This window comes from Harmonia axyridis, chromosome 1 (assembly GCF_914767665.1).
Source record: "Harmonia axyridis chromosome 1, icHarAxyr1.1, whole genome shotgun sequence".
Classification (NCBI taxonomy): Eukaryota; Metazoa; Arthropoda; class Insecta; order Coleoptera; family Coccinellidae; genus Harmonia; species Harmonia axyridis.
Genome location: NC_059501.1, coordinates 37,430,326 through 37,452,551, shown reverse-complemented (window position 1 = coordinate 37,452,551; position 22,226 = coordinate 37,430,326). Strand labels below are relative to the sequence as shown.

At 32.9% G+C, this 22,226-nt stretch overlaps 2 protein-coding genes across 4 annotated transcripts in view; one reads left to right on the top strand and one right to left on the bottom strand.

Annotated features, from left to right (window-relative positions):
• Nucleotides 1–815: 815 nt before the first annotated feature.
• LOC123676818 (gustatory receptor 68a-like) lies at nucleotides 816–21,932 on the bottom strand. 3 transcript variants are annotated; one of them, XM_045613061.1, is made up of 3 exons: nucleotides 21,722–21,932; nucleotides 1,358–1,528; nucleotides 816–1,027 (listed from the first exon to the last, which is right to left on the bottom strand). In XM_045613061.1, exons 1-3 carry the CDS (start codon nucleotides 21,923–21,925, stop codon nucleotides 974–976), a joined length of 429 nt encoding a protein of 142 aa, XP_045469017.1. In that variant the 5' UTR covers nucleotides 21,926–21,932; the 3' UTR covers nucleotides 816–973. The 3 variants fall into 3 exon arrangements, with proteins under 3 accessions (XP_045469017.1, XP_045469027.1, XP_045469008.1); XM_045613071.1 differs by lacking the exon at nucleotides 21,722–21,932 and adding an exon at nucleotides 10,460–10,820; XM_045613052.1 differs by lacking the exon at nucleotides 21,722–21,932 and adding an exon at nucleotides 5,309–5,559.
• The window catches only part of LOC123676800, a 40,669-nt gene continuing 37,514 nt past the window's right edge, over nucleotides 19,072–22,226 (top strand). The window contains exon 1 of the mRNA XM_045613028.1: nucleotides 19,072–19,302. The gene's annotated coding sequence lies outside the window, so the exon portion shown is untranslated. The remainder of the gene's footprint in view (nucleotides 19,303–22,226) is intronic.

Genomic DNA, 22,226 nt, shown 5'->3' with positions numbered 1-22,226 from the left:
CTTTACTTCTGTTATTTTGCAACGTAACGTACTCGTGGCTTAAATGCTTTATCAGCATATCATAATCTGATCTGTGTGAAATCTTCCATATTAATTTTGTCATCAAAACTATAACATCTGCAATTTTGACGAACTCGACGACAGAATGACCCAGAGCTAAAAAATTTTGTGTAATAATAGGGATCCAATAATATTTCTTTCAACTGACTTTCATTATACAATTCAGAAATGACAGAAAATCCATTAATGAAACACCATAAAATATACATATAGAACAAGACTGTGAAAAGTATTTTTTTAATATAATTCTTATCATTTTTAAGGAATAAAACACCGCTTATGTTCAATATCCACAGGAAGTATTTCGGTAACAAAAAATTAAGTTCAGAAGACATAACAAGCGCAACTGATGTATTCAATTCTTATAGCGTTATTGAACCCCTAGTTAAGAAAATAGAAATGGTTCATTATCACTAATCGATGGTATGGCATAATTAAATATTTATAAATTATGATATATCGTCATTTGACAGAATTACCCATATTAGTATAATGATCTCAATGCTTGAATGAAGATGGTTAAAAACAATATTATTGACCCCTCTAAAAATTTCAACCTGTTATATTTACGCACAAATTTATTGCACAAACGTCAATTTTAATGCACAACTTTTGTTTTTCTTTCTTATTTTGTATTTGCTGAGGTTTCACTTCATTCATTTCAAATGATATTTTGGAAGTTGTTAACTAGCTGAATTTTGCTTCTTGTGGGCTCAAAAAAGGAGTTAATATTTCATGAATAAAAATCTACTAAATTATTTCCAACATCCATTGATATATTCCAGAATTTTTCCAAAGAAACTAGACAATTTCATAACTTAGATATAGAAATACACAGTTTTTCATATTATTCAGTAAATTATCAATGTATGAGCTGAATTTTACTTCTCATAAACTGAAGTTAATATAAATTTCATTTCTTCAGTTGCACCAGAATAATGATATAAGTTGTTGCTGAGGCTATTATCTGAAACAAAAAATTAAAATTGAAAACATATCTTATATAATCTGGTAGGTATAACATAAATAATGAGGAAGCTTTTTTACCATTCACTGTGAGTTCAAGGATTATTATAGGATTTAATTTCAGCAATATCTATTTAAATATGGAACAGGAAGTTACAGAAGCGGCTAGTGACAGTCTAATATGGTGAGGCATATCAAAAAATGAAATATAATAATATTCATATTTATTTTAAGTTAACACGTTAACAGATATATAATATCTAGTAAACTTTACTTAATTTTGAAGAAATTTAAGCCATCAATTCTTTTTTATTTTATTATCGATACTCACCGTGTGCAAAAAAGTCCAATCCAACGGGAAAAAACCATATGCAGTAAATTTCAGTTTACAAGTCAAGAATCTCATGGATATGAACTGCAGATATAACAATCTCTTATCAATCCCTCTTTTTTCTGCATATTTGTTCCATATGTCATGTAAAATAATTACTGATTTGTTTGCCTGAAATTTAAATTGATAATTGATATTGATACAAAGAAAGAGTATAGAGATAGGAAACTTTGAGGATATTCAATATCATCCCGTATCAATGATGAAGACCCTATAGTTTTCGATATACATGGTTATTACTACTACTATTATTGTCGATTTAATCTGAAATATTTCATTATGAATTTTTGAAGAATTTTGGAAATGCTTCAAGATATTTTTCAGATGTATTTCCTTGAACTATCTGGTAGGTATCCAACGTCAAACCCGCAGAGAAATAGTGTAACTGAGTGGTTGGTAAAAACAATATCTAATTGTGAAAATATAATTAAAAAAATCAACACCTTGTGTATTACTTTTCTGATAATTCGATTGTGTGAACTGCCGAAAAATATGATGAAACCTATAAAGCATCATGAACTCTCAATTCCTTAGGGGTCACTGGTATAGCAAAATCCACTTCAAACAAACACAGAAAAATCGATATTCTCAGGGCCGCCGCCAGACATTTTAGCGCCCCGGTAAAACAAAATTTCGCCGCCCTGCTTTACCTAATTTATATGAATTTTCGTTGAAGGTGACCTGTTATTCTTCTCAGGCGTCTTTTCAATTTTATATGAAATCATATTTTTCAACTTAAAATCTCCTTGTCAAATTTATCAAACGACGTTTGGTCGATATCCTGCATTGTTTTAAATTATAAAGACTAAAGTAAAAACAGAAGTAATTCTTAAAGGCGCAAAAAGTCTCGTTTCATCAACTGATTTGGCGCCCCGACAAATTGTCTGGTTTGCCGCTCCTGGCGGCGGCCCTGGATATTCTTTATAATTCAGTGGACTTCCAGATAACGACCGTTCATTCAAATTCGTGATCAAGAGTGCTGTAGTGAAATTAGACTGGATTTTCGGTGATTTTAAGTAGAGCTCAGTTTGTACCATATCATTATCTGGTAATTTCTCCATTTCACTTGGAACTGTCATATATAGAATTTGGATTTTCGAATCTGTGAAAAATATTAGTGAATAAAAAGAAATTATTTTTCCAAAGTACAAAAGACATTCATGATCGAATCTTACTTCAGAAATGGACAGAAGATTGAAGGCTAATGGAAATATTCTATAGATGAATGTCTAAAGGAATTCAGGATTGAGTACCTAGATTTTCCCATTAATTATAAATTGAAGAAATACTATAAATAGATTGTTCACTGTACAGGGCGGGCAAATAAGAGAGGTAAGCGGCTATATCTCAGGATCCACTAATCGAAGAGACTTGCGGTAAAAAATTTTACCACTAAAGTGTACAAGAGGACACACTGGAAATTGTTTTGAAGTTCATACCTCTACCGCTAGGGGGCGTAATAGCTACCGTCGAGTAGAAAAATGAATTTTACTCGAAAATGTTTCATATGAAGTTGAAGAAAAAATATCATCACTGTAATCCTTGGAAAATTCTCTATCTTTTTGAATTGTCATTTTCGATTTTACGACATCAAATAAGAGTAGGTGAAAGGGAGAAATCTGACTGATTGAAACGCCTGTAACTTCAGTTTGGCTCAACATTTTTGAGCAAATTAGATCTCGTCTGAAAAATAATATCTTGTTGATTGAGGACAAAATATAGTTATGATCAATTTGTTTTTGCTGCTTTCCATAGGGGGCGCTCAGTCAGAATTCCATTGTTTTGTTCATTTTACTGCGAAATTTCAAATGTAATGATAGGATTTTCTTAACAGAAACAGAAATTCCCTCAAATTTGCATGAGAACACCTGAAAGTCGCAAAGCGATAATTTCCTGCGTTCTGAAGTTATGGCCGAAAGAAGATATTCCTCAACTGATGCACTGCGAAAAACCAAATTGTGTCTTTAGGTGCTGACATAAACAGAAATCCCATCAAATTTGTATGAAAAAACCAAAAGGTCGCAAAGTGATAGCTGCAGGCGTTCTGGAGTTATGGACGAAAAAAGATATTCTTCAACTTATGCACTGAAAAATTAAATTGTGTCTTCTTTCGGCCATAACTCCAGAACGTCTGAATCTATCATTTTGCGACCTTTTGGTTTTTTTTTTGGTAAAAAATAATTGTAAACACTCACAACTTTCCACAGTTTTTAATAATTTACGACAATTGTTTCGCCGTCTAAGCGGCTTCATCAGGGTTACTTTGCAATGTAACCCTGATGAAGCCGCTTAGACGGCGAAACTATTGTCGTAAATTATTAAAAACTGTGGAAAGTAGTAAGTGTTTATAATTACTTTTTACCAAATCAATATGATTTTCCACCAAGTAAGGACTGAATCATTTAAATACTTTCGGTTTTCTCATACAAATTTGATGGGATTTCTGTTTCTGTTAGAACTTAAAGACCCAATTTGGTTTTTCGCAGTGCATCAGTTGAAGAATATCTTCTTTCGGCCATAACTTCAGAACTCCTGAAATTATCGCGACCTTCAGGTTTTTTAAGATTGGAAATAAGGATCAGTAATAGGGAAATAATATATTTAAAGTGAGATCTCCGAATCTTGAGTCGGTCTAGGTCACAATTTATTAGAGGTTCAAATCTTTCATTCTTGTCGTTGACGTTGGAAAAAGATGCATTCATCCGAAAAGAACACGTTGTACCAAAAAACAGGATTTGTAATAATTTCTTGCGAAATTATTTGGCAAAATTCCATTCTCCGATCACCATCATCTTCGTTCAATTCATGAACAAGTGTCATTTTATAAGGAACTTACCCAGCTTCAATATTCTGTGGACAAAAGCCCTTAATTATACAGTTTCATGTAACAACTTTCTAACACATTGTGTCCGTTCAGCTATTAGTTGACCAATTACGGCCACTTGATGATTTTCACCCGTAGTCATACGAAAACGATTATGTTTTTTGTTAGGAACTGATCCTGATACCTAAAATTCATGTATCTACTGAATGATAAATGAATAATAAACATTTTTATCAAGATGTTTCCCTAGCATAGTCATTTTCCTGGAAATAAATTTCAAACATTTCCTTTCTCTCCTCCAACGTGTAAACCATTTTGTTATTTTTATGAACTGATAAAACGAACCTCTAAAAATTCTGCAATACAGAATACTGAAACGAAATTTTTTAAAAGCAATAATCTTATTGCGTATTGCCTACACCTTGCAGTGCAGATTCTGATAAGCATGAAGAGAAAAAAGGCATATAACACTTTTTAATCAAATTATTGTTTGTTTTTGCTTCGTCTTCGAACAAAAGATAATCACGATTTTATCACTGCATGCAATCTAATGGTGAGAAATTTGAGTATTTGTGGTAAATTTTTACTTATACAGTATTTTAAAAATGTTTTTCTTCCAATAGAAATTATACGATCAATTAGAACCTCTCTGTTTCATTCAGTTTTATCGGTATCATAATTCCATAAAAAACACCTTGTAACTTTGTGAATATTCACTAATAGAACACAAACTGCAGGTTCATACAAATTTAAATCCATGAATACCTTTGTGCTACAGAACTACCCACTTGCCCTATTCAAATTCCTGATGGGGTTGCAACCCTCTACAAGGGGTTGCTAATAGAAACATGCTTTGTATCCCAGATCATGTTCCCTTGTCATCAAAAATCAACCTGTTTGAGTGTTTTCACAAATTCTGATTCGTTGTCAAGTTACTTAGTTTTAAATAAGACACCCTGCATATGTATATGTTTTAGACGCCATAACAATAGAAAATGTCGATCATCTACTAAATTACGGTTAGCCTAAAATTATATTATAATAACATTATAGAAAACCAAACTCACTTCAATGGGAAGGGAAGTCCATATACGAAGAACGACCAGATTCTGACAAAGTTGGTAAATTAACCAAGTTATTTGAATAATAAGGTTCCATTTTTCGTGAACAGCCATTATAAATATATAAATGACATTAACCACCTCTGTAATATTGAAAAACAACCTGAGAGCAACATTGAATGATATAATAGCTTGGAGGTCTTTTGCCAAATGTACTAATAAATAATGATTACGACTGATGCATTGAACACGATTTCTCATACTCAAAGATTCGCTTCTATATTCTACACTTAAATCATAGCCAGCCTCATCAAAATCTATAAGTTTTTCAATATTTTCGAAGATAGATGTCAATTGTGAATTTAAAGTGGAAAACATATCTTCCATATTTTTCAACATCATGTAGAATAAACAAATTTCTACATAATCTCGGATGACAATATTACACCAAAAAGAAGTATCGCAGAAACAATTGATATTTGTACTCCATGGAACTTGAAAGAAGTTGATGTAAAGAATTATATAAAGAAGAATGCAGAGTAAAATGTGAGCACCACTTCTGTTTTTATATTTCGAACCATATCGTAGATTATTTGCATTCTCGCACAATATTTCTAAAATTTCTTGTAGTTTTCGTGTATGAAGAAGATTCCAAGTAATTCTGATCAAAATTAAAATCACTTCAAAATATCGACAAACAGTTAATACTTCAAAATGTAGGTTATTGAAGTGATCATACTTATAATTCACTAATAATTTAGGACTTCGAGTTGCTGAAGATATGAGCCATCCAGCAAAACTTGCAATGGTAAAAAAATTTCCTAATACCATGAACAAGATTCTCCAATTTCTTGATTCATCATTTGTTAAGATAAAACATCCATTGATTGATTGCAACCAAAACCACCAAGAACCCAAGGAACTGTATTCTATCATATCGAATGAACTGAGGAAACCGATACAAGATACCAAAGAAAATCATCTGTTTATCGAAGCTATAGTCTGTAATTTTCAAAATAAACAATCAACCGAAATGCACGCTCATTAGTCATTTCCCACATCGGTATAGATGACTGTACAATATACAGGGTTAGAACTATTTACAGGGCTGTAGCTAACCAAACTGCCGCCCTAGTCAGAGACCCATTTTGCCGACCTAACAGATTCTAACTCTGCAGATTGCTAAAAATTAATATTGGATAATCGTGGTCCAGCGCTTGCTCAAGCATTTCTACCGCCCCGGCAAAAATACAAATCGGAACCCTTTCAGGTTTGGGATTATGTACTAAGCAAAAGAACGGTGAGAGGGGCGGTTGGAGTGGATGTTGGTTTGGTGAATTTGGTTTCAAAGATTTAGTGTGGAATTGAGAAAAACTCCACACTTTTTTACAAAAAGTATTTTAGGAAAGAAAAATTGTATTTAAAGTGTACCTACTTATTTTTTATGGATTCAAATTTTAATCCAATAGATGATTTTAGATAAGTGAAATAATAATAATAATAACTCTTTATTTATTGATAAACAATAAACGTGCTCAACTGAATTCTAATCCATAAATGATAAAATATATGAATTGAATTAAGGTTTCAGATCCTGCTGAGTTTTGACTACATATAACGCTAGAACATTTCGTCTTTTTTCTTTGATATGATTAAATTGAACAACCGGATAATGAGAATGAATAATTATTTCAAATTCGAATAGATGTTACAGATATTCACGATGCAAAGATGTTCAAGATAAGTAAATTTGATGAAAAAAATCATTTCTGTGTGAAATTTGTTAAATAAACAAAAATTATTTAATTCGTTCTTCCAGTAATCCAGATTTCCCAGAAAAATTAGATATTGCCGCCCTCCATTATTTGCCGCCCCTTCAGAGTGGGCCCTGCAGTTTCAGGTTCCTAGCTCAGTTTCGATTTAAAAAAAACTTGAAAATTTGTTTTTTTTAAGATTATCGAGTGAAACAATCGGACCATTATTCAGTTCGAATACACCCAACACTAGTTAATTTGATTTGAAAAATGAAGAATATTATAAAATAATAGAATATGGTATGAAATAATTGAACTTCTTATATTTGCTAAGAAGGATCAGTTGCAACGTTGGAAGTGATGAAATGGAATTTTTTTCTTATTTTTTGCATTCCATTCTGAGGAATCATCATTATGATTAGAGAATTGAAAAAAAAGAATCTAGAACCCCAATAATAGTGGCAATAAAATTCGGCAACGTAAAGTGAACGCCGACAAGCCTGATGAGTGCATTTGTTTTTTTTTTCAACACCAATAACTCGTAAACAGCACTATGAGGGAATCACACCACATCTGAATATTTATGAGTACCTATAATGTATAATGTGGCACCTTTGATGGTCTTTGATGTTAATTAAATTTGTTGGTATTCCCTCTTGTTTTTGCTGACTAAATTCAATCTCATTTGGTGCTATGGATTTCTACACATCTGATTTTTGTTGATCAAGCTTGAAATGCCGCCCTTGAATTTTGCCGCCCTAGGCGAGTGCCTACCCTGCCAATCCCCTAGCGACCGTGAATTCGTGAATTTATCTACAAAAACAAATGAGTTATACAGAAAAAAAAACTCGATTTTCAGTTTTTTCGAGATATCTCGGGAACCATTGGAGATATTTTGGATCTATTAACACCAACACACTGATTCCTGAATAACGCAACTTTTTTCTTATTTGAGCCACTCTGTATCTCCAACGGTTTTCGATATTCCTGTAGTGCCTCTCTGAATAGTGCTAAACTTTTTAATTATTCAAACATTATTAATCAAAATATTTTCGAAAAAAGCTCATGAATCAAGAAATGACAAAGCATGCCTTGACATCAGGTGCTTTTGGGCACTTGTCATCATGCCCCAATTGCATGAAGGTATGCAATTGGACATGAATGAATGGGCTCTCAAAATTTACCGCCTTCACGTAACGGCTTTATTTATTGTTGATTTTATTTTATTTGGGTTTAGCTGAAGTTTCGAAATTGTTGACCAGTTGACATGCTAAACTTATAATAATAATAATAATAAAGTTTATTTGCTCTCAACACAACCAAATATAATATTCTATTAAATATTGCAAATAAACATGATGAACAGAGGCTCACTAGAGATTCGCCTGTTAGTACTGAAAAAAAAAACAAAAATTCTCTTCCTTGAACGTCGTGACAACAGTATCCAAAAAAAAATTTTCGTTCGGTATAAAAAACAACACAAATGAACTCATATAAAATTTAAAAGTCTATTATTGGGTTGAAAATATCAAAAATCTGGTTTTTGATTTCTGTCCAATTCGAGGTGAAAATGTTTTAATTATGTCTCATTACAGTTTTTTTTTTCAGAATGGGATGGGAATTGACTCGTTTAAGCACACCTGACCTTCAGTTACTATTCCTCTTAAAATGCATTAAACGCTCGTTGTCAGAACCCACTTTATTATTTCGTCACAATATCTGTAATTTTCAACTTTTGAGCCGGGAATGGTATCCAATCATATGTTTTGACTAAATGATGACGTAACCATTTATGTAGCGATTCATTTATGGGCAAAATTCATCAGATTGTTTATTACAATACTAAATCGCATTTGAACAACAATCTCAAGTATAGTGTAGAATTTCATATCGCTCAACCATAACAATAAAAATTGAAAAAATCGAGAGAAGATTTCCGAACATTTCCGTGACCAATTTAGATTTTGGGTGTGAATATTAAAAATCTAATCTAAGCTTTGTGACACATTCTAAACCAACTTAACCAACCACATCATCAGCACCATAGAAAAACCAGCAGACTATTGGGAAAAACTACCCAATATTTCCAAACTCTACCTATCGTTGCAGGAGTGCAGGTGCTCAATAGATGATATTTCATGGTTTAGCAATGAGTATTTAGAGCAGAGTGTTTCAGAAAAAAGTCCAAATCCATATCATATAAATCTATACGTTATCGTCTTAGGATTTCCCATTGATTTATATTGGCCAAACGAAAAATTTCATGAGCTTGGTATGAAAGAGTATCAAAGTATATTACATATTCAACGTATCCAAAGCATTCAAAAGACTTTGAAAATTACTCATATAATTACTAAATTTTTCGAACTAAAATATAAATTCTTCCATGTTAGAAAAAAATAATTACAATTTACATATTATTTTAGTTTGGATACCCGGTAACAAGATCAAACCTTGTAATATCACAATAATTTAACCTGATATTTCATGCGGTATACACGGAATTGCAAATCTGATAGTACCATAATGTATCGAAAGAATTATCTGTTTTGAAAATTATGAAATTTGAAGCTTTTGGAAGAAATTTCCGTCGAGTAGACATCTAATAATATATAATTGTTATTATTATATACGCGTACAACTATATTCTTCAGCCGTTTTTTTCCGAAATTCGAGGCTTAAGTGTAAAATACTGGTTATACATTTATCATTCAAAGTATTGTTCATCGCTGGCCACTACTTTATCCCATCTTTCCGACAGCGTACGAATCCCGTATTGAAAAAACTGGTCATCTTTCGAAGCGATCCACAAATCGATCGAATTTTTTACTTCTTTATAAGACCGGAAATGATTTTCAGCCAGGCAGTGTGCCATTTATCGAAACAAGTGATATTCCAAAAGAGATGGGTAGGGTAGGGCTCACATTTTCAACGTTTCGAAGTATGTCTTTACCACTTTCGCATTGTCATGCTCTAAAATCACTTTATCATATCTCTCGTTGTATTGCGGCCGTTTGTTTTTCAATGCTCAGCTCAAACGCATTAATTTCCTTCGATAACGATCGCCTGTGATTGTTTCAGTTTGTTTCGGTTTTAACAACTCATAATACACCATGCCGAGCTGGTCCAATGCGATGCAGAAATCACAAATTGAAACCTCCCGCAAATTAGGAGAATTTGGCTCGTGAGCTGACATGTTAATCGAGTATAACTTTATAATGCAGACACAAATCGACTAATTTTTTGATGGCGTTATGTTTACAAATACTTAAGCTTATTGTATGACATCTTCGATCTATTTATTTCGACTACCACTTACCGCTACAGCCATCTGTTGTAAAATGGCAGAAGAAAAGTTGTACACCTAATATAAAAAATTTTAAGTCTAAAATATTCAACTCACTTCTTCTTGAACAGAATTCCACATCTTCAGCAACATAAAGCAATGACACAAGATGAAGAACATCCAAAGAATAGGTCTTTCAATTTCGTTTCCTTCATCTTTCAGTATTACCATAACTGCACTATATGCACAATTAATAATCTGTACAATTTTTATAATGAGAGTAATTAAAACTGTGAATGACAGTTCTTTGCAGATATAGCTACCTAACTGCGTGACTTCAAAATATTTCAAACTCAACTGACGCAACCTTATAATATCTGAATACTCCTTATTTTCAGACTCATTGGAAATTTTCGTGAGATATTCTCCAGAATCCGCTGAATCTTTCAATTTGGAGATATTTATATTGATAGCAATTGATTTTTTTTGTAGATTTCGTAATATGGATTCCCAAAAATGGAAGTCGATAACATCTTTCAACAGTATAAATATCCAAACGAACATATAAAAATATTTCAATGATTTCGCTTCTGCAAGTTCATTAAGTGATGCTATGAATAAAATAGCTAGTAGTCCCAGAAATATTTTTGTTACTCTTTGACTTGTAACAAATCCATATTCCTCCATTGGCCCGTCATTCAAATGAAGAAGTCCCAGAATTGTATTAATTTTGCCACAATTATGGAAACACCAAATAAGTTTGGCAACTGTTGAATAGAATTCGATAAACCTTGAATAACATGAGGCAGATTTGAGAACACCTGTAAATAATTTTTCTTCAATCAAAATTTCGTTTTGGTTAATTTAGCTTCACAATGATTCTTCAAATCAATTAATTTATTCAATTGAATATGTATAATATATGCTGAAAAAGGAAATATTCTTTTCAAGACTCAAACATAAACATTATTTTAAAATTCTTGGGGGACCATACCTTTTAAATTTTGCCATGCAAGAAAACATTTACAAAACAATATCTACAAAGGCGTAAAACTTTGCTTTCGCCGTTTTTCTCCGAAATTCGAGTCTTTATTGTAAAAAACTGGTTAAACATTTATGATTCAAAGTATTGTCCATCGCTGTCAACTACTTTCTCCCATTTTTCGGGCACCGTACGATACCCGCGTTGGAAAAACTCCACGAATCGATTAAATTTTTACCTTCTTCATAAAACCGGAAGTGCTGTTCAGCCAGGCCGTGTGCCATAGATCGAAACAAGTGATAGTCCGACGAAGCAACGTCTGGACAATAGGGCGGGTGGGGTAGGACTTCCCATTTCAACGTTTTCAAGTACGTCTTGATCACTTTCGCAACATGGGGTCGAGCATTGTTATGCTGTAAAACTATTTTATCATGCCGATGATATTGCTCTTTTGTTTCGTCATTCTGATTTTGGAATTATTGAAAATACTTTCAATGAAGATCTTAAAATTATGGAAAATTATTTTCTTGAGTGGCGCTTATGCCCTAATCCAAATAAAACAGAAGTCTCCTGTTTCCATTTGAATAATCAACAAAAACACAGAAAATTGAGAGTAACTTTCAATAATTCCCTCTTGAATCATAATTTTGCCCCCAAATATCTTGGAGTTAAACTTGATTCTTCTTTGAATTTCAAGGTTCACTTAGAAAATTTGCGTTTGAAATTAAAGTCGAGGAATAATATCCTCCAAAAATTAGCAGGATCTTCATGGGGTGCTGATGCCAACACTCTTCGTACAGCAGCTTTGGCCTTGGTTTTTCTGCTGCTGAATACTGTTGTTCTGTTTGGTTTAATAGTGCTCATGTTCATAGAATTGATGCACAGCTTAATGTTTCTATGAGAATTATTAGTGGGACTATTAGATCTACTCCTTTAGTTTGGTTACCGGTGCTATCACATATAGTTCCACCTCATATTCGTAGACAGGTTGCAGTCAAGAAATCTTGGGATAAATTTCATTTCTATCCGAACTCATTTCCTATTTTATCCTATTTCCCAGATTCTAGAACTGCTAGATTGAAATCACGCAAACCTTTATGGACTAACACCTTCCTTGAATTCAATGAAAGCGACAAGGAAATTTGGCGTTCGGGATGGACTTCTTCTAACGTTTTCAACAAAAGTCTTATTGTTGATCCCTCAGAAAAAGTTCTAGGTTTCAATCTTCCTAGGAAAATTTGGTGTATTTTGAATAGACTTAGAACTGGTCATGGTCGTTGTAATAGTACCCTCTTCAAATGGCGTTCTATTGATAGCCCACTATGTGAGTGTGGTGTAGAAGAGACCATTGACCATTTGGTGAATGATTGTCCGATTTATAAATTTCATGATGGTTTCCAAGCTATCCATTCAGTTTCAGATTCTTTTTTAGAATGGGTAGTTAACTTCAAATCGATATAATGAAAACTAATATTTAGTACTCCTTTCTGCTTCTTTTCTTTTTGTTTTAGGATCCAATTGGAAATTATAGAGTCGTCAACGGAAAAGAGAGGATAAAGGAAATTTTGTTTTGGTTGAAGAGGAAGTCCTTCAATATAAATTATGTCAGCTTATTCTGTAAACGTTTACACAAACCAGTCACTACACCGATACGGGGAGACAGAGTTTTTGCTGAGGTTTTTATCTGTTCTCTTGTATCATACGTTGAAATGTATGATGCCCCGTTACATTTCCTCTGCTAATACTGAGATTCATCGACACATATGCTTGATTGTTTGAAATTAATATTTTGTATTGCTCTTTCTCAAAAGAATATATATATATATCATGTCTTTCGTTGTATTGGGCCGTTTGTCTTTCAATGCTAGGATCAAACGAATTGATTGCGTTCGATAACGATCGCCTGTGATTGTTTCAGTCGACTTTAACAACCCATATTATACTTCGCCGAGCTGGTCCCACAAAATACTTAGCATGACCTTGGAACCGTGAATATTCGGTTTGGCCGTCGACGTGGAAGCATAGCCGGGATATCCTCATGATTTTCTGCGCTTGGGATTATCAAAATAAACCCATTCCTCGTCTCCAGTCACAATGAGTTGCAGAAATCCCTCACGTCTTCGCCTTTCAAGCAGATGTTCACAACCAATCAAACGCCGTTCAAAATCTCTTGTCTTCAATTCGATCGGCTCCCAATTTCTTTCTTTCTGAATCATTCAGCGTTTTGAAACGGTTTTTTGCGTCACTCCCAATGATCCTGCCAATTCTTGTTGCGTTTGACACGAGTCTTGATCAAATAATGCATCCAATTCTGCATCTTCTAAAACCTTCTCTCTTTCACAAGCTGGTCTTCGACGTCAAAATCACCCTTCTTGAACCGTTGAAATAACTCTCGGCACGTTTTCTCACTAATAGCGGCCACACCAAAGGTATTTAAGAGCATCTATTGAAAAACGGCGGAAGCAAAGTTATACACCTAATATGAATATGGGCCACATACTTAACGAACACCAATCAGCATGATATGCTATGCGGATGATGTAGTTCTTTTGGCAGAAACGGAAAAAGACAAATACAGTCCAGTATGAAATACAAAATATGCATAGGTAACTTTTTTGAAATAGTCATTGACGTCTAAAGTGATTGTAAACGATAGACGAATAGTAGGATATGAGATTCCGCTACTTAGAAGCAGACTTTTCCGGAAGTAACAATCTGATACAAGATATGAAAGCACAGATCAACAAATCTTCAGTAAAATCTTACTATTTCAGATATGTCGTTTAGGGAAACAAGCAAACGTATGTTGATGATAGAAACAAAATGCAGAGCATCCTAAAAAGATGATAAGATAGTAGTAGATGATAAATCTGAAAAGCATCGCAGGCAAAACATTAAGGGACAGAGTAAAGTGACATAAGAGCAGCTTGCAAGGTGGAAAATGAAGCCAGAAGAAGAAGAAAGACTAGATATTAGTGGAAAGGATTAAACAAAAATGATTAGCATACACCAGCAAATACAAGAACGGTACACCAGCAAGCCGATGACCATCAGGAAGACTAATCTAATCACTGCTTTTGACATCGTTTACAATCAATATACGTCAAGGTCTTCGAGAAGAAGAACTTATATCGTTATCCACATGAAAATTTCATTCATGAAGCAAAAAGGAAACGATTTTGGTTATATGGATGATATAAAGAGAAGTAAAGATAATACTGAAAGAATAGTCTGATAAGATCTGATAAGTCAACATCCATCAGTTTCATAAAGATTCGAATGTAGTCATTTTCATTTCTGTATTCAATATTTATTCGGTTTTGTATCCACTATAAATTTCAAATTTATAATCCATGTCGAGCATGGTCGATCAAAGTTGAAACCCGCCATAACTCCAGTTATGTTCCAAATCTTTGAACCATTCCAAATGTTCATTTATATGATAGTGGAAAAGTGAGATAGTTTTCAACACCCTCCGTTGAAAACATTATTGATTCGAAAAGAAAAAGAAATTTATTATTTATGAGGGTTAATCAAAACTCTGAATACCTATTATAATATTGAAGCTTCAATGAGTTAACGATAAATGTAATATAGCAGTCTTACCAAACTTATTGATTGTTTCATCATCATTAAGATAATCTCCCATACGGCAAATAGCCCAAAAGTAAACACCATGGGCGCATGAGAATAAAAATAATTGAATTCTTTTGTGGGTGTCATTTTTCGTGAAAAAAATTCCATTCAAAGCATAAAACCATTGAGAATAATCCGCGAAAATATGTTTTCCATTTTCATTCAAATTTGAATACATCAGTAACAGTAGCTGACAGACTATTTTTTCATGCTATTGAAGGTGTTGTGTCGGAAATGTAGGTACTCCTAATCGGTAGGTAATTGATTAGTGAAACATGAATCGACAGAAATGAAAAAAAACATTAGACATCTTGGTATTTGTTTCATTCATCAAATATTATTGATATTAGACAATAACTTCAGGAATTCATCCATTTGAAAATATTTATTTCTACGCTCACAGAATCATTTCGGAAATTTCAGGCAACAATTAATTATATACAGGGTGTCCCGGGAAGAATGCGACAAACGAAAACCATGAATTAAGGTAATCGTGGAGGACCCGTATCAAGAGGTTTCAATCGCCTGAGAGCCTTCGTTTGGGATATACAGGGTGATGTTCATCTTATGAGTGAAATTTCACTAATCGACCGAATAATTTCAAATTTTGAAGTTTTGTCACCCTTTCCTATCGCCTTTCTGCAATATTTCTGAATTCGAGTAAATCAGATCAGGACTAGAAAAATTTCAGACTTTTCCTATTCTCGTGAATATTGGATCACCCTGTACGTGAACATTATGATTTTTTTCCGTTTTCGTAACCACAAAGAATTAATTCATTATGAAAATTCTAAATCTCTACTCTGCACAGTCATAGAGGGAGATCAATAAACATTCCCTTATGAGCGAAATTTTTAGTTCAATAACTTTTCAATAAATCCACCGAATAATAACTCAAGTTTTGAAGTTGTGTCACATTTTACTATCGGCTTCCTTCAATAATTCTGAAATCGAATAAGTAAGATCCGGACTAGGAAAATTTCAGACCTTTTCTATTTTCGTGAATATTGGATCACTCTGTAAGTCAATATCATGAATTTTTTCGTTTTCGTAACCACAAATAATTAATTCAAAATCAAAATTCTAAAACTCTGCTTGCCACTGTCAAACAGGGTGACCAATAAACATTCCCTTATGAAAGAAATTTCATAGTTCGATAAATCTTGAATTTATCGGTAGAATCATTATGAAAATTGCAGTTTTTTCACTCTTTGTCTTCCTTCAACATTTCTGAAATCGACTTTTTTTATTCTCATGAATTTTGGATCACACCGTACGTGAACATTATAATTTTTTTTGTTTTCGTAACCACAAAACGTTAATTCATCATAAAATTCTAAATCTCCGGCTTGGTACCGTCATACAGGAAGATCAATAAACATTTTCCTATGAGTGGAATTTCGCAGTTTGCCATTCACTAGGAATGAAATCAACAATTCGCGTTATTTTCACGTATGGGCTCAGGATGATCGAAAATCAGTGATTCAAAATACTCCCAAGTTAAATTCTCGATAAATGTTTGGTGAGGTATCTACAACAATCGTTTGATTTGCCCTAATATTTTTGAAAATAGGTAGACAGAAGATATTTATGAAAATTTTTAGGAACATAATTTAATAATAGAAACATTGTGGTTGCAACATGATGAAGCAAATGCGCACTAACCAAAAAAAGTGCGCGAATATTTTTGACTGAAGCTTTTGGGAACATATAGATTGGCAGAATGGAAATGTGGTTTGACCTTCTCGATCCCTTATCTGTCACCCTTGGATTATTTATAATGGAAAGGTCTATGCGGTACAGACTGACAGTAATGAGCAACTGTTACAAAGAATTATTGACGTTTGCGATATTATTGAATTTCAACCGAATACGATAGCGAAATCTGTGAAACAACTATATCAACGTGCTCAAAAATGTATTGAAATGGAAGGATACAATTTTGAACATAACCTGTTGAACTGAAAATATTTTCTCTATTTTATTTTTGATTCATTGATTTCAAGATCAAATATTTTCAATTTATTTGTTATTTTTGTTTTATACCTTATCCAGTATGTTGATTAAGAGTTTTCTCAAATATTATAATTTGAGAAAAATTCAGGCGAGGCATTCGTGAAATAATCCTGAGACACGTCGATCTTTTATTTTAATTTACCTTATTTTAAAATAATCTAATATACAGGGTGAATTACTTTCGAGTAATGATATCACCTTCCTCTTTTTCGAACGGACCACCCCCATTTAGTCTCAATTTTCCGATTACTTTAGCTGAGTTGATTGCAAAAATGTATCACATGTTGATTCCAATTGGTACAGGGTGGAAAAAAATAATAAATTAAATCTAAGCAATGATTAAAATATTCACGAATACCAAAAATATTGTAGTACTGAATTGTTATTGAACACCAATAAATTACTAAACAAATAATGACATTTCACAAAAAACTAGACGACTATGTTTTTTTTAAATTGATAACAAATAATTTCTTTCATATTCTGTCTGCTAGACCACAAGTACCAAACATGTTTGGAAACAGATCATTTTTATTGATCTAAAAATGTAACAAACTACCGGGTGTTATATTCAAATCAATTGCCGCTAGACAATAAGTATTTTTGATAATATTGTTAATATAACTAATGAAGAATGCTACGCGTTACCTACTTTATGAGCTATTGTATTTTTGTCCACCCTGTACCAATTGGAATCAACAGGTGATACATTTTTGGAATCAGCTCAGCTAGAGTAATCGGAAAATTTAGACTAAATGGGGGTTATTTCAAAATACGGTAAATTGAAATAAAAAATCGACGTGTTTCAGGATTATTTCTTAAAATGGTCTGTTTAGCTAAAAATGATTTTGTTCCATACTTTACGGACACAGTGTAGATGTCCTCATTGAGATGGAAAATAATGAGAAATAATGATTAGGGTGAAGTTAGCAATGCTTTCTCAGCATCGGTTTCTGACGTGCAGACTGTCTTGCATGGGATAGAGCTGAATATCTGCACGGCGTTACCAAATTTACAAAGTATTCCATCGTTTTTCTTTCAAATTCGCGATTATTGTAATCATCAAGGCCCATTTATGGTTGAAAAAACATTTTTGTCATGGATTTGTTGCTATATGAAAAAGCATTGAAGATCACTTAAAAATTCCAAGAGGATATGTTCGGACGGGTACGTTGAGTTTTCACCGAAACATTAATAAAAAAAAGCATATTGAAAACAAATATCACAGAGTATGTCTCTTCGTAGGGGTAATGAAGGAAATTAAAAAATAGACAATATCATTCTCAAAACCATTATACATGTTTCCGTGGATAGCCACAACCGTTTTTTGAGCGTTGATAGCTTTTTCTCCATATTTTTTGAAAAAAGCAGCAGATTCAGAAAAAGCATATTTCAGAATATGAACCACCGTGGAGGACATAGGAGAAATTAAAATCCGGACGAATTCATAAAATTCTCTCAACTTTTTTTACGTTTTCCCGTGGATGGCCCAAACCAATGAAAACGAAGTTTTTACTACCACCCTAGATGTTGAAATTCTTCCTCGGAGAAAACCTTCTGGATTCAACACTAGTTCCACAATACATTTTGTGAATAATAGCGACGAAAGAATTATTAGAATCAGGGATTAATTTTTAGAATTTGTACCTTCATGAAAAACGGCAGAAGGTAATTTTGAAACAGTTTGAGTCAGCCTAATAGAAAAAATGTTTCTACCACTGAAAAATTTCAAATCCTTGAATGAAATCAATTTTTTTGTACACGGTTGAAATTGTTAGCTTCTCGTGAATGAATAATTTGTTATTATCAAAATTTGTTGAAGAGATCTTCATCTCTCGGTAAAAGATTCCGATCATCTAAAAATTGGGTCTCTGCCCAGGGTGACAGTTTTGCTATCGACGTCTCTGTTTTCTTTTATCAGAATTTTCAAAATGAATACTTCCCAACAACAATATGAATTCTCCAAGTTGTAAAATTTAATTTTCATTAGCCGTGAATGAAAAATTTATGTAAAACATAAAATTTATGTGCTCATTACGTCCCTGTGCCGAGATCTGCGAATGCGTTGCCACCGTTACCGGTTCATTTTATCCACACATGCAAAATGTTCGTTGGGAGCTGCGGCATGCGGACTCTTTGTTATTTTATGATGGCGCGAAAACTGTAGAAGTTTGGACGTTTTGGGGTTAGATCTACATATGGCAATAAGCCTCTAGAAACTAGTTGATACAATCGAAGAATTAGATTATTTTGTGTAGTGATTCAAATTTGTTAGTGATTGTTCTAAGCATTCAAAACGTTTGGTGATTTACCGAAATTATTTGTGGTTAGTAAAAAGTATTTCTCACTATTCACTAGTAGTTTTTAAAGGATTGATGTCAATTATATTTCTCAAGGCAATGAATGACAACAAAAAATCGCCTATTGCATCAGAAATTTCTTACCATTCATCAGTTTTCTCGGAATTATTGTTGAAGAAGATGCATTTCATTCATTTATATGAATGTTTTCCTATTGGCTTGTTCTAATCGAAATAATTGAACCGACAACGAAACAATATGAAACCGAAATTCATTCTTTTGTTCGAATTTTAACGTTTTACAGCATACAATGACTGCAGACTGCATTGATATTTATACGTATCGAGTTTTTCATTCTAATCAATGTGAATGTGAAAGACTTGAGAGTAGAACGTTAGGCAGAACATAATACAGCTCTTGAAATTGTTAGTTATGATTCATTATAGGCTATAGCTGTTCCAACTGGCAGGACCGGCATTAAACTTAGTAAACATAAAAAATAATTCGAAATATTTTTGAATCAATTCAACGTATGTCAGCAGTTTTTATATTGCATTATCTGTTGTTGTGATATCGCAGAACCATATTATAATGACGTTCTTTATGAAGGATTTCCAAAATCACCAAAGTTCATCCTATTGACTTCATAATTTTTATACTGATTAACATATTTAATATATAAATACGTGAACTTGTATGTCTGAAGTCAGTATATCGATTATCATTTACTCAGCATCTAATGTTCTACTCAGACCACTTTGCACTTGGAGTTTGAAAATATTGGATATATTTTTCCAAATTTTTTCGTTGCTCTCGAATTTTTTATGATTCTGAATGTTCTGATGATATGAGTGGCTTGGAATTGGTCACGAAACATGAAATAGTTATTTTATATCCACACCCAAAATCTCAATTGGTTACCGGAATTTTTCTTTTCGATATTCTTTTCAAACTTTCATTGTTGTGGTTGATCGATTATCATGAAATTTGTACGAAGCTTGAAATTGTTCTTTCCCAACCAAATGCGAAATTTGACCCCAATTAACGGATTTAACCGCTACATTTGAGATCCGGAACTACCCTCAATATTCCAAATTCCTAGATCTTTCCATTCAAAAACTCTCAATGGGTCACCGAAATTTTGGGTATTTTTTTCGATATTCTTCTCTTTCTATGGTTCTGGTTAAGCGATTATTATTAAATTTTTCCTCGTTGCGGAAAGTCCTTTTTATAATGTTTTTATTTTTGGAATGGAAAAAAAAAGAATTAGATGATTTTTTTTTGGAAAATAAATATATGCATGCTATAACTTTCGCAACTAACATTTATATTTCAATGAATTTCCATATAACAAAATTATACAAAAAGTCTTGTCGAAGGCTGAAAATGCGTTTTTTTTAAAATAAAAAATAAAGAATTAAAAACTTATTTCGAATTCTTGCATGTGGTAGAAAAGAATGTAAATCAGAGGAACGATTGAAATTGCTTCACTCAACCTGAAAAGTAGGAAAACCTCAAAAACGCTGAAGAGACAGGAGTAGTTGAACTTTGGCAGATCACGAGAAAGTCACGTGGTATAAATCCCTCTTGAGTGTTCTTCAAAATACAAACCGACGCATTTTGCTATTAACGAATTCAACCGCTTTATTTGAGATCCGGACTTACCCTGAAAATTCCAAATTTCTGTATCTTTCGAATATGAATTTGTCTTTATATAATCTATATATACCGGGAGATTCACCGGGATGGCCTATTAGACGTTTATAGAAAACTAATCATAATTTTAAAATATTTTCAGATCTCTACAACTTCCGGTTATGCCGGAAACAGGCTACTATTTCAAATGACACACCCAGTATATGATTGCATCATTAGATAGCTTTTTTGCTGACAATTTCGGCAATATACCATACCTTGGGTAAAAACTCAACAGTTCATGGGTTGAAGGGATTTTTATAAAAAAAAATGTTGGCGATGAACTGTTGAGTTTTTACCCAAGGTATGGTATATTGCCAGCTATCTAATGATTCAATAAAGTACAAGGTGTGCCATTTTAAATAAGGAAGTAGTAATCTGTTTCCGGTAAAACCAGAAGTTGTAGATATTTGAAAATATTTCAGGGAGGAATATCATTGTCTCAAACCCCAATATGCAAATTCTCAGCTCAAAATTATGATTAATTTTCCATAAATGTCTAATAGGCCATCGCGGTGAATCACCCTGTATTTGTTCAGAAGTTATATGTTCACACGCAGAATGCCAACCTTCATGTAATCATATTTTTTTCCTTGTGACTTTGGCTAAGCTTTTCTAGTTACAAATAATAATGACTTATTGATTGGTCAAAACAGAATTAAATCCCCATTACTTGATTGATTTTAATCAATTGTTAATTAATTAATCAATTAATTAATAAATTTTAATTTCATTTTCTATACTACTTACTTCTTTTGTGACGTCAACCCATGTTTCCAATGTCAATGCGCAAAACTGAAAGAGGAAACTGCACCAAAAAATTCTTCTGATGATGTTGGCCGTACCTGATAAGTTAAGTTCGGGAAAAATCACAAGTATTATGATAAAATATGCGACGTTCACAATTTGCACCAATTTGGTCATCAAGGTCAATACCAAAGGGAAGGTAAACATTTCAGATACTTCATCCAAGAGGAATAAGGATCGTATATGAATTTTTGAAATATTTTTCAATTCTCTCACGGCCAATTCCATTTCCATATCAAAACGTGAATTTTCATCATTTTTTCGATTTTGATAATTAATTACGTCATTTTCAATTGAAAGACTCTGGATACAGATCATTTTACGATTGATATCGGAGATATTCGAATATATAACATTGATAATACTCTGAGCAAAATGTAACTCTAAATTGTCTTTTAGATTGGGGAGTAATATGCAAAATAAATAATTCGCTTCGAACCGGCCCGAA